Genomic DNA, 14,150 nt, shown 5'->3' with positions numbered 1-14,150 from the left:
CTTGATAAAATTACTACTCTTCAAAATCAAAGTAACAAACCATAATGAGATGGGTTTTTCAAGGCTCTGATATAAAGCAAGGTTGATCGTATCCATTCCAAAGCAATATTCACATCTGTGATGGTATGCAATACTATCTCCGCATTTAAATGCTCAATAAGATGTCTGTGCAAACTGATGGAAAAAAAAACTTTTCATTAGTAATATATATTTCAGTGCCATACAACTCTTACTTGTTTAGAATAATATTTGAATAATCCAATAATATAATTGAATAATATTGTTACTTTAATAATTCATGAAAGTTAACTTAATTTTCAAAAATATGACAAAACCTTAAAATGTCAGTTTAACTTTTAAAAAGATTATAGATTTCTCTCTACTCCATGGATCTAGAAGACATTATTGCTTAAAAAAAGGGTGGGGAGTGGATTACATCCTATTTTCCCCAAAAGTATTATAATCAAATACTTTACTAAAAGGTCTCAGGTTGCCTGCCTCCTACAATTATGCAAATTTTAAAGATGTAAAAAGATGTGAAAATTACATTCTTCCCATTACTAATTTGGCCTTTTATAACAAGGATACATGCAACTGCATGCTAAGAAGCATTGCTGAACAAAGATATTACACTGTCTCTTTTTTAACTATTAAATTTCTTAAAAGTACACAAACTTTCTAATTAGATTATTGAAAAGTTTCAAGAAAATGGCCTTAGAAAATCCCCTAATATATTAAAAGGAAAAATATAGCCTATATTAACATTAACATATTAACATCTTTTGGGAATATTTTCCATATTACCTGCTTTCTACAGTGTCACTACAAGCTAGCATCTGAATATACTTCTCTTTTGTACTTAACCGAGTCATAATAACTGCAGTAGCTGTAGTGTCAAACTGGAAGAAAAAAAGAAAACAGAGAAATTTAGTAAAGAAAAGCACATGTTGATACCAGTCTTCTTCAATAACTCAAGATTTTCATTTTATATTAAACAGTTCCCTGTCTTAAACAACAGGTCAAAAAGGCCTTAAAAATGCTTCTGAATTTGAATGTTAACTGAAAATTTGACTTAAAAACCTTCCAAGAGTATAGATGTAAAAGTACCACTTTGGTTTCAATGTAACATAATTTTGGCAGTAGTAAAATCAAAACAAACTTAGGTAACTGGTTAAAAGCTGTAAGATTCAGTGCAATTTACATATAATCTAATTTATCCTATAATAATTATAAATCTGTATAACATAATATTTTGATATTCTTTGAAAAGATATTCTTCCTAAATTTTCCCTTAGTACCTATATGAATGACTTCTTTATTCAAGAATTTGTCAGATTAGGCCATGTTTTGTAATGTGTATGGGCTGATTTTTAATTGTCACAATATCTTGGGACCACTATTGGCATTTTGTGTTAGGATCCAGGGATGGTACATGTTCTGCAATGTATGACAGTCCTACACAATGAAAAACTGTCCCATCCAAAATGCCAATAGCATCCCTATTCAGAATAAAAAACAAACAAAAACAAAAAAACTCAAAACCAAAAAAACCCTTTAACAGCATACACATTAATAAACCCAACCATTAATCAACCCAACCATTCATCAACCAATGGGGGCTTAGAGGGAATGAAGGGAGTATGTCTCCTTTGGTGAGACTTGTTTTACTTCTACTCCTCCATTAAAGTAGATTTTCTTAGTTACATTTATATTTAAACCTAATCTAAACGTGAAATGTTAATCTTTTGTTTAACAAAAAATACACAATTATTTTTTTTTTTGCTTTTTATCTTGTCTTTAAAATAAATTACAAAAAGTGAAAAACTGTCACTTACTTGAGGTCGACCAGCTCTACCAATCATCTGTAGAATATCTGTTTCACTGTACTCTTCAAACATTCCTCCAGCATAATGCATTGTAGATTTTATAACTACTAGGTGAGCAGGCAAATTTACTCCCATGGCTAAGGTACTGGTAGTAACTGCATCAAATTAAGGAATATTACTTTTAAGTCATATAACTTTATTGCTTCAAGTAAACATTTTCTTATAAAAGATATATTCTTATAAATGTAATAAAACTCATATATAGGAAATTCAGAATAAAAAGGAAGAAGAAAACAACATTACAATGTAAAATAATATATCTTAAAACCAAAAAGCTACTAATTCTTACTTTTCAAATTGCACTATGTTCAGTAAGATGATAAAGAACTAAAATTGCCAGAGAGTTTACTATAGCACGTATATGTATGGATAGTTATATAATTTTAGATTCTTGGAAGAAAAGCAGAAATAAGTCAGAATACCTGAGCTTTTTCTTTTTCCAAAAGATCTTATAATATTCACAAGAATATGTTTTACTTACAAAGAACTGGTAGATCTCCAACAGTAAAAGCTCCTTCAACTACTTTTCTATCTGACAGCTCCATACCAGCATGATGATAAGCAACACCATGTATGAAGATATCTATAAAAGAAATATATCATCTGTTATGTACTGTTGATATTTCATCAGTAATTGGCTCTTTTTATCTATAGCTGAAAATACTATTCAAAAATTATCTCTAAACCTACCTCTCAGTTTTGAATCTCTTATGGAATATGCACACTTATGTAACCTATTTTAAAAAACATAAAATTATTGAGTTATTCCCATTAACATCAAAACTCTTAGTGTATTAGTTAATTATTTTGAAGATTACAGATATCAAAATATTTTCACAACATCATTTTTTGAAAACCATCTTTAAGAAGTAGAGAATATCTAACTTTCATACTGAGAAGTCCCTAATTTTATAACTAAGAAAAAAAAACCCTAAATAATCCAATTTTAAAAAGGGGCAGAGGACCTGAATAGACATTTTTTTCAAAGATGACATCCAAATGGACAGCAGAACAAGAAAAGGTGCTCAACATCACTAATCATCAGGGAAATGGAAATCAAAACCACAATGAGATATAACCTCACACCTGTCAGAATGGCTATTATCAAAAAGACAACAAATAAGTGTTGGTGAGGATGTGGAGAAAAGGGAATCCTCATGCACTATTGGTGGGAATGTAAATTAATGCAGCCACTATGGAAAACAATATGGAGATTCCACAAAAATTTTTAAATAGAACTACCATATGATCCAGCAATTTCACTCCTAGGTATTTCTCCAACAAAAACAAAACCACCAATTCAAAAAGACATATACACCCCTATGTTCATTGCAGCATTATTTACAATAGCCATGATATGGAAGCAACCTAAGTGTCCAACAATAGATGAATGGATAAAGATGTGGTACTTGTGTGTGTGTGTGTGTGTGTGTACAAAATATTACTCAGCCATAAAAAAGAATGAAATCTTGCCATTTGTGACAACATGGATGAACCTACAGGGTATTATGCTAAGTGAAATAAGTCAGAGAAAGACAAATAAGTGAAATAAGTAAGACAGAGAAAGACAAATACCATATGATTTCACTCGTGTGGAATCTAAAAAACAAAACAAATGAACAAACATAAAATAAAAAGAGTCATAGATACAGAAAACAAACAGGTGGTTGCCAGAGGGGAGAGAGGTGGGTGGAGGAAAGAAATGGGTGAGGGAGATTAAAAGGAACAAACTTCCAGTTATGAAATAAATGAGTCATGGGTACAAAATGTAGAGTGTGGGAATATAGTCAATAATTATGTAATATCTTGCATAGTGACAGATTGTAACTAGACTTATCATGGTGATCATTTTGAAATGTATGGAAATACTAAATCACTGTGTTGTGTAATAGGAGCTAACACAGTGCTGAAGGTCAATTGTACTTCAAAAACGAACAAATTCATGGAAAAAGAGATCAGATTTGTGGTTACCAGAGGTGAGGGGTTGGGGGGTGGGGAGAGGCAACTGGATGAAGGAGTCAAAAGGCACAAACTTCCAGTTATAAGATAAATAGGTACTAGGGATATAATGTACAACATGATAAATATAATTAACACTGCTGCATGTTACATATAAAAGTTGTTAAGAGAGTAAATCCTAACAGTTCTCATCACAAGTGAAAAACATTTCTATTTCTTTAATTTTGTATCTATATGTATGGATGATGAATATGCACTAAACATTGTGGTAATCATTTCATGCTATATGTAAGTCAAATCTTTATTCTGTACACCCTAAACTTATACAGTGCTGTATGTCAACTATATCTCAATAAAACTGGGGAAAATAAGGAAATAAATAATTATAAATAAAATCACCAAAAAAAAAAAAGAGAGAAAAATACCCCCAAAGGCTCAGGAAACATTTTCACTATGAGAATACTACCAATTAATTTCCTGAAGTTAACTAAAATTTTTCAAAATATAGAAATATTTTTTAAGTTAAATGCATGATACAACAGAAAAATTATTTTTGAAAAAGCTAAAGAGACCAGAGTACACAAAAAGTTGGGCATGCTAGACAAGTTTAGAAACCTTAGTAACAGAATCTGCGGTTTATGGGCAAAAAGAAATCTTGTGGGAGCTGCTAGAATGTGACTGGTTAAAGGGGAATTGACATAAGCAGCGGTCTCTTCCCCTAGTCTATAGCAACTCAAAATGGCATTCCACTCCTTTTTACTTATGCTTTTCTCAGGGAATGAAGTAAAAGCCGAACATACAAATGAGAATCTATTCAACTGTTTATTGATCCTGAGTAACAGACTGACCGTGATATATGATAAATATTCTCTAGAGTATAAAACAAAGAGGTAGGTAGAAAGAAATCTATGTTATTGTTATCTTGATAGCATTAATTTCACATTTTCCCTTTCTGTCTACCTCTTAGACCTCATGTACTTTTTTGGCTATAAGCTCTATTTCAGTTTCTCTTTCTCTGGCTCTCTACTGTATCTTATTGTTTAATCATGCTTTGCTGATGTTTGTAACAAAAGCTGCACCATAGAGAGTTTTTATCTTATGGCAGTAACTAAGGAGATCAAGTTAAATCCTTAAAGCAGAAGTAAAATTATGAAAATAGTATATACAGCATGGATAGGTGGCTGCATAGGTAATTCTTTAATGCACTAAATGACTAGAGATCCACCCTTTTAGTGGATAGAAAGTCAAATGTCAGAAAGCTAAAGTGGTATCCTCTAGGTTTGGTACACATCTTCGGTTGAAAAGTAACCAGAGGTGTAGCCACAGGGTAGACTGTAATTGGAAAGCTGATCTGATCCAAAGTGAAGAAAAGTACATCCCCCCCCATAGAAAATTAGTCAGAAAAATCAGTATCTGCTCGTATCCACATGTAATGATCTAATCCAATTTTGGTTTGAGGTCTACCACTAAACTTATTTATTTATTTCCAAAAGTTGTTATTAATAATAAGCTAATATTAGTAGTAAGCATGTGCTGGCACTCTGCTGAGTCTTGCTAAGATTGAGGGGTAAATAAGATGACCATGAGTCCTTCTTTCCTCAAGACGTTTACAATCTAAGGAATAGAACAGATATTAAATAACAATTAAACAAAAGCATATTTATTATAATTACAGTAAGTTTTATGAAATAAAAATATAGGGTGCCTGTAAAAGCAAATAAAGGGACACTAAGAATCATGGAAAACTTCTTAAGAAACTGATACTAAAGGTGAGACTTGAAGGATGAATAAGAGGTAAAAAACAATTCTGGGCAGAGAAAATATGATTCAGGAAAGCTCTGTGTAGGATAACAGTTTGGTGTATTCACAGAACACATTATACAGGGTATTGCAGGCAATATTAAGTATTTAGGATTTTAGCCTAATGACAACAAGAAACTATTCAAGTGTTTTAGGCAGAAAAATGACATGTTTAGATTTGTAATTTTAAACAATCACTCTGCTATGCATATAACAGATTAAAGTGGGATAAGAGTGTGTTTGTGGTCATCAGATAAAAGGCAAGAGATTAATAATTACTTGAATGGGGGAGGTGGCAGTGCTGATGAAGATAAAATGATATATTTGAGATATATTTACAAGTAAGAATAGACAGGACTTGGTAATTGATTGCCTATGGGGAAGAAGGTGAAGGAGATGTCAATGACAGGTTTCTTCATGAGCAACTAGGGAGATGATAAATAATCAGGATGGGGAACACTGGAGGAGGAACTGATTTGAGAGAAAGAACCAAGGTTCTCTTTTGGACATACTGAGTTTGACATGCCCACAGATATACAATCGGAGATGTCAGGCAGATGGATGGTAGACCTGGAGCTCAGAATGGAGGTCTGTGTTGGAGCTGTAAATTTGTAAATTCACAGACATATATAAATATGTGTATACATATATTCCTTGAACCCATGTGATAATGAGACTCAAATACCTAGGAGTGTGGCATTAGAAAGAATGAACCTTGGAGAGAACCCCTAGAATGTTAACATTTAAGAATCAGGTATTATAAGTGAAAAGGGACTGAGAATGAGTAGAAATCAAAGTAGCAAGAAACATGGTAGAAATGATCATGGAAACACAGAGTCTGGAATTTTTAAATTAGGTGGGAGTGGTCAAATGTGTTAGAAGCTCCTGAGAGGTCAATTAACAAGATCAGCTTTAGTAAAAGATTACAACAGATACCGGATTGAAAGTGAGTAAAAAACTGAAGACAGCAATATGAATAATCTTTCAAATCTGGCTATGAAATAAAGAAGACAGGATCACAGTTGCATCAAGATTCACTGTCTTAATCTTCCAACTTACTTTTATCCTTATTTTACAGATGAGGAAACTGAGGCTTAGAGAGGTCAAGTAACTTGAAAAGGTCAACCCAGTTTTCTCATCTCATCTAGGTTATCCCTAAAAGTCTTTCTACCTCCAATAAAAAATTTTAAAATATACCTCTGTTTCTGTTCCACAGTCATAATAAATTTCGCATCTTTCACAAGAACAGAAGCAGCCTGTTGCACACCTTTCCTTGTTGCACAAAACTAAAAATGAATGAATAATTTTTGTATTAATCATATTAAAAACTGAACATTACACTAAAAAATAAGCAACCAACAAACCATACCACAAGCGTGGGTTTCTGATCAGAGTACGTTTGTATAACACTGGAAATTTTGTAGTTGAGGGTTAAATCAAACTTAAATTCGGTTTGGTTATTACTGCAGGGAAATCCAAGGACCACTTTCTCAAGTTTCACTGGTCTATGTCTCTCATCCATTTTCAGACATATAGCAGATCTTTCACCATCTGAAAGCCATTCTGCAATCTTTAAATGACAGAAACATACACATTAAATTTTTTTCTAGTAAAGTTTTATGGCTAAAAAGCCCAATTACAGTTCACTTTAAAGTCAAGTTTAAAAATATTTAGTCAAGTAGTATTTTTCAACATTACATATTCTAGTGACACTTCTATTGATATATTGGTAAATATTTTCAATAACAGTGTTTCAAGATTATACCCACTTTTAACATGGTAAACTTCCAATTAATTATTATTATTTTGTTTTATTTTCCTCCTAAGAGTCTAAAGTAAAATTAAAATCAATTTCAACAGAGAAGTCAAATTTCTCACTAGCACTGTAACTCCTTTGCTATTTTTCAGAACGATGCCCAGATATGGCTGACACTTCTTTTGTGTTATCCTAAATATTAGCTGAAGAGTAGCAAAGTAATGATTGGCTTAGACTGGCAAAGGCTGACAACTTTTTTAAACAAAGAACAAATAAACACTGAGAGATGGCAGTGCCAAAAGCACATTTCAGACTCAATGCTAGAGTCCTTAGTTAATTTCTGGAGCTGTGGAGAGCAATCCTTAACTTCACATAGCCTGGTTAGTAATCAGGCTTTGTGCCCTGCTATGAAACTGATTGTTTCTTTGACAGGAAGATAAATTAATGAGTTTTTAATGGCATAGGAAGGAAATATTAAAACATTTTCAAGGCTCTCATGGGTAGGGATGAGAACAAGAATTTACAGTTTGAGCGGAGCAGAAGGCAAAGGATGAAGGCCTTAACTCAGGGGAAAACTGAGGTAGAGGACTTGTAGAAAGAGACAGAGAGACAGCATTCACAGAAGTAGTGATTATCACAAAGGGGAAGAGAGTTTCAAGAATTACAGAGTATTGATATTTTGTAACTGCTTACAGATCAATAAGACAAGTTTAGTATCCCAATGTGAAAAAAGGGTAAAGTCTATGACCTTGCAGGTTGCAAAAAAAGAACTTAAAATAGTTGACAAATATATTAAAAATATTTACTTCAGTAGTAATCAAAGCAGTACAAAATTTTAAAATAAGGTACCATTTTAAATAACAAATTTGAGAACTATTTAAAAGTAATAATAACAATAATAATTTCATTATTATACTATCCAGCGTTAGAATACAGAGAAATGGCTGATGGTAGAGGTATAAATGAATATAACATTTATTGAAAGCACTGTGTTCTTAGAGTTTTATATACCCTTTGACTCAGTTATTCTACTTTAGCAGACCATCCTAAGGAAATAATTGCGATGTTTTCTTAGATATAATTTCAGCACTATTTACAATAGCAAAAAATGGAAACAATCTTCCACCATTAAGGTATTAAATAAATTACAATAAAACCACAAAAAATTGTATTAAAGAAGAGTATTTAATAACATGGAAACATTTGTAGGTAACATGCAAGTCATAAAAGTGTATGTATATTATGATTCCATCAATACATCTAGAAGGACAAATGCTGGGGTTTTTTTATTTACACATACTTTAAAATTTTCTCTATTATTCTTGAATATGAACAAAACAAGTTGTCATTTTAAGAACAAAAAGGATTAACTGTGCTAAACTAAAGATAAAGGCAAAATTTTACATTGGATTAGAGAATACTGTACAGCAACTTCTGTGGAAACAATTTCTAAGAATTAGCTGGGGGAAAAGTCATATTACAGTAGGCTGAGAAGTAAATAGGAGTAAGAAAGCAGAGTGAAATTGTACTACTTTTCAAGTTTGCCAAAAAACTGAAGAAGAAAATTAGGACATGTGTTTGTTATAGAAAGTATAATATTGTACAATTATTTCTTTACATGTTCATATACCCTATTAACCATGAGATCCTCTTCAAGAGCAGGGTCTGTATGTTTTCACTTTTGCATCTATCATTAGTGCTTACCACAATTCCAGGCACATAGAATTGGGGGTAACATAACACCTCATATTATGAAGTGTCTAAAACCCATGAAATTATGACTTTTAGATACTATTAAACAATAGACTCGCACCAAACATATTTTATTAAACCCAATCAACCAAATTTTATGGCCTTAATGCTGTCATACCTATGAGATCTAACCATAACTTTCCACGATATAACTTTCCTATTAAATTGGTTAGGTGATTTACAGAAAAAAAAAAAATACCTCACTTTTCTCTAAGATTAAATATTTCACTAAGTCACAAAAAAATCTGATAGACTAAAATTCTAACTTACATCCTCAGCATTTGGAATTGTTGCAGATACAGCTACAAATCTCACTGGAATAATACTGCTGGTATTTTCTACAGCATGAGATAAAAACTGCACAGTTTTCATTCTGCTGACTACAACTTCAAGAGTTGGTCCACGATTTTCATCTTTTACAACATGTATCTGAGAAAAAAATTAAGACTCATTAGCTATAAAAATAAAAATCTATCTAGTCAATTAAAATGTAAAAAAATATTAAACACTCTTCCTTAAGAAAATAAGCATTTTCCACTTGAAGGGATAAAGCAAACATTGAGTTTGGTTGAAAATGTCTTGTTTCTTTATATCCATTCAAATCATCTCTTCATGTTTATCTCTGAAAGTGAATAACGTGTTCACTACCTCATCAATGAGAAACAATCGAACCAGTTGGACCAAAGAGTTGTCTCTCCATTTTCTGGTCATGCTATCCCATTTTTCCTAGAGAAAAAATGCAAGTGGTTTAACATGATAAGGAATTATAGTAAGTATTATTAAGGTGTGATAAAATTTTTAACATGACTTGTTACAAATGATGGGCAATATTTTAGTTGATGTCTTAAAAGTATCCCAAAAGATACTTAAAGATTTTTAAAATTTTAAAGAATTTTGATAATCATGTGTTTAAAAAATTGAACCCCCATTTATTTTTTAAGTTTAATCAAAAATATTCAAAAGTATAGTCTAATTACCCTTTCTAAGCTCTACCAAGGTCCTCCTGCTACAATACGTAATATTTGGATAAAGAACACAAGCAATAAGTATGATTACAAATCATCCACAATAACAAACTGCCTATTCATATCTTTTGCCTATTTACTCCATTTGGTTGTTTGTCTTTTACTTAATTGATTTGTTAGTATTCCGTATGTACCCTGAATACTAGTACGTTTTGTTTGTTTGCTTCACATTGCAAATATAGTCTTCTACTTTGTATTTTCTTTTAACTTTTTTCCATGGTGAAGAGAAAGAGATATTTGCTAATAAACTAAGGAAATAATAAAATATAAGCAACACCTACTGGAGTTGTCATAATAATATGGGCTTGCTGAATCTCAAATAGGTCATCCATTACTGTATCTCCAGTGAGTTCTTTACAGTTCAATCCTATTGGTCCAAATTTTTCTTTCCAATCATCAAAACGCTGACTACACAGGGCTTTTATTGGTGCCACTATAACAATATAAGATATTTATTTTAAATATCAGTGCAATTTAAAAATTATTTTCACAAATAGTTAATAAAGTTAGCATACATCTAGGTGCTGCCTAGTATTTATAAATTAAAAGTTAACAATATAAACATATTATTTAGAACTATAAAAGTAATCACCAAACAGAACTAAAAATAGAAAAAGAAGTGATTGCTCAGGAAATTGTAACTAAGAATGAAGAAAGGTAGGGTGGAAATTATCGCCCTTTGTGATCACGGATTTTTTTAACCATGTGTATAAATTACTTTGATGAAAAAAATTTTAATATATACCTAAAAAAAGAGAATAGAGGTTCCTATGGAAATTTCTCAAATTACAAAATGTTTGATTCTATTTGTTCATCTTCCCTGTCCTTTTAAAAATAAACATGTAAAGGCCAAATTCTCAATTCCAATACTATTTTTATTTATAAATCTGGGAAAATGTGTTTTGAATTTAATGTTAACAGATAAGACCAAATGTGACATGTCTTTATTTAAAAAGTATAGAAAACCAAATAATAATTCTTATGTCTTGAATTTGAACTTATTTCTTACTTTTACCTCAATGGTTTATCATTATTATAATTAATTATCACTCTTTCAATATATAAATACTTACTGTAAACAATTTTAATGTTCGACCATGGCAATGGTACTTCCATTAACAATCTTGTTATAGCTAGCTCAAACAATACAGTTTTCCCAGAACCAGTTGGAGCACAAATCACAAAATTCCTATCTGTATAAAGAAGCTAAAAAATAAAATTTAATCAACCATAGAATATACAGAAATTTTCAATTCTCAATTTGTTAGAAAATATGTCTTAAGAAGACTCTATGGAATAATAGTTCAAACATATTTACCTCTAAACTTATTAAAATTATAAGCTGGCTCTAGATCCATCACCCTCAAAAAATAAAACTATTAATAATTTATCATCTTGTTTGGTCAAAGTAATATGCTAGATAGACCCAGAAGAAAATAATTTCTTTAGCTTCCAGAAAAATTGTTATAAATCTAATAAATATAAACAACCCACCTATGAAAATTACATGCATTCATTTAACAAACATTTTTTGAGCTCCTATAATGTACCAGTCACTGAGTGTAGCACTGAAGACAAAAAGATGAATGTGATCTAGTCTCTGCCCTTAGAGAGCACACAATCTAGTAAGAAAAGGCAGATAATAATTAAACAAAATACTTACATCATCAAAGGCTTTGGACTGTATATAGTTGAAATATGGGAATTGTTTGAAAATACTTCTAAATTTTGCCGCTGAGAATAACATTAAGGAGTTAAATATTTCAGAAGTTTAAAAATCGGTTACTCTTAATTTAAAAATTAAGTTAATATTGACTTTGACAATATTTAATGATGAGGTTTAATACTTGCTATTTTATCATAAGAAAGGAATTAACAGATACAGAGGGAAGGACCGAGATGGCAACATAGGAGGCTCTTGAACTTCCATCCTCCCATGGATCCACTAAACAAACAGCTACACGTGGAGCAATTCCCTCTGAGAGAAATCCCCAAACTAGCTGAATGATTCCTTTACAACAGATGAATGAGAAAATACCTACATCAAAATGGGTGGGAAAGGCTGAGAAACCCTTGCCATAAATCCCACTCCTGGCACATCACCATACAATTGGAAAGAAACCCCCAACTCCCAGATCCTCCCTGAGGAGCAGAGGGTTTGGACCACACATCTAGTGCCCCAATTTTTAAGGCTCCTGCCTGAGGGATGGGCTCTCAAAACACCCAGTTCTGTTAGCCAAAAGGGCTTGCATTTACAATCAAAGAAAATAAGCATCTTTTAAATGGGCACAGGAACATCCCACTACCCTCGCAGGTATACATCCAGGCTCAGTGCAGAGGGGGCAGGCAAAAATGCCCATCTTCAGTTTCTCCTTGAAAGGAATTTAATTGCATACTTTCTCAGCTGCTGACTGAGGTTCTGGCTTCTAATCAACCTGCATCTACGTGCTGACTGACTGCAATCCTCCCCTTTGGGACACTGATGGATCTTGGCACACCCTTAACTTCTGTGAGCCACTAAGAACAAAGGCAGAGACTTGGACAATCACAAAGGTTTGACAGGTAACTAGGAGCCCAGGCCAGGGTGATTTACAAGGTTCATCTCTTATACCAGACCAGTCTCTCAAGATTGGGGAGATAGCTGTTTTATCTAACGTTCAGAGACCAACATAGAAAGTCAAGGAAAATGAAGAAACAGGGGAATATGTTTAAAACATAAATAAATAAATAAATCTCCAGAAACTGAATTTAATGAAACAGAGACAAGTGATTTAACTGATGGAGAGTTCAAAATAACACATAAAGATGCCCATCAAGATCAGGAAAGCAATGCATGAGCAAAGTGAGAATTCCAACAAAGTCATATAAAATATTAAAAAGTACCAAACAGAAATCATAGAGCTAATGAATATAATAACTGAACTGAAAATTTCAATAGAAGGTTTCAACAGAAGACAGATCAACTGAAAGAAAGGATCAGTGAACTTGAAGACAGGGCAGTGGAATTAATGCAATCATGGGAGCAAAATGGAAAAAAAAAGAGTGAGAAAGAGTGAAATCAGCTTAAGGAACTTATGGGACACCATCAAGTGGACCAATATACACATTATAAGGGTTCCAGAAGAAAAAGAGATAAAGGGGAAGAAAGCTTATTTAAAGAAATAATGGCTGAAAACTATCCTAGCCTGGGGAAAGAAACAGACATCCAGATCCAAAAATCCCAGAAATTACTAAAGAAGGTGAATCTCAAGAGACCCACACTGAAACTCACAGTAATTAAATTGCCAGAAGTTAAAGACAAAGAGAGAACCTTAAAAGCAGCAAGAGAAAAGCAACTTGCTACATACAAAGGAATTCCCATAAGATTGAGTGAATATTTCAGCAAAAACCTTGTAGACCAGATTGTGGAATGATATATTCTGGGTGCTGAAAGAAAAAACTGCCAACCAAGAATATTTTACCTGGCAAAGCTGTCCTTCAGAATTGAAGGAAAAATAAAGAGTTTTATAGACAAACAAAAACTGAAGGTGTTCATCACCACTAGACCAGCTTTACAAGAAATGCTAAAGGAAGTTCCTTCAAGCTGAAATGAAAGGATGCTAATTAGTAACAGGAAAACATATGAAAGTACAAGACTCACTGATAAAGGTTGATACATAGTTGCATTCAGAATACTCTAATATTGTAATGGTGGTAGTTAATCACTTATAACTGCAGTATATATGTTAAAAGACAAAAGTACTGTATCTATAATAATTTATTAATGGAGACACAATATTAAAAGATATAAATTGTGACATTAAAAACATAAAATGTGAGAAAGTGAATGTAAAATTGTAGAGCTTTTGTATGCATTCAAAGTTAGTTTTATCAGCTCAAAAGAGACTGTTAAAACGGTAAGATTTTTTTATGTGAGTCTCAAGGTAACTACAAAGCAAAACTCTACAGTTGATACACAAAGATAAATAGAAA

The 14,150-nt window shown here is 32.2% G+C and overlaps 1 protein-coding gene across 1 annotated transcript in view; it reads right to left on the bottom strand.

Moving 5' to 3' along the window:
* HFM1 (helicase for meiosis 1) overlaps positions 1 to 14,150 on the bottom strand; it is a 136,047-nt gene that overhangs the window by 92,128 nt on the left and 29,769 nt on the right. The window contains exons 8-19 of the mRNA XM_061186326.1: positions 11,842 to 11,912; positions 11,252 to 11,384; positions 10,460 to 10,611; positions 9,802 to 9,879; positions 9,424 to 9,582; positions 7,015 to 7,215; positions 6,843 to 6,931; positions 2,577 to 2,620; positions 2,368 to 2,469; positions 1,836 to 1,981; positions 805 to 899; positions 41 to 174 (exon numbers count right to left, since the gene is read on the bottom strand). Coding sequence (XP_061042309.1) covers positions 41 to 174; positions 805 to 899; positions 1,836 to 1,981; positions 2,368 to 2,469; positions 2,577 to 2,620; positions 6,843 to 6,931; positions 7,015 to 7,215; positions 9,424 to 9,582; positions 9,802 to 9,879; positions 10,460 to 10,611; positions 11,252 to 11,384; positions 11,842 to 11,912 — 1,404 coding nt within the window. The remainder of the gene's footprint in view (positions 1 to 40; positions 175 to 804; positions 900 to 1,835; positions 1,982 to 2,367; positions 2,470 to 2,576; positions 2,621 to 6,842; positions 6,932 to 7,014; positions 7,216 to 9,423; positions 9,583 to 9,801; positions 9,880 to 10,459; positions 10,612 to 11,251; positions 11,385 to 11,841; positions 11,913 to 14,150) is intronic.

Source organism: Eubalaena glacialis, chromosome 3, assembly GCF_028564815.1.
Source record: "Eubalaena glacialis isolate mEubGla1 chromosome 3, mEubGla1.1.hap2.+ XY, whole genome shotgun sequence".
Lineage (NCBI taxonomy): Eukaryota > Metazoa > Chordata > Mammalia > Artiodactyla > Balaenidae > Eubalaena > Eubalaena glacialis.
This window is presented reverse-complemented; position numbering and strand designations above follow the sequence as displayed.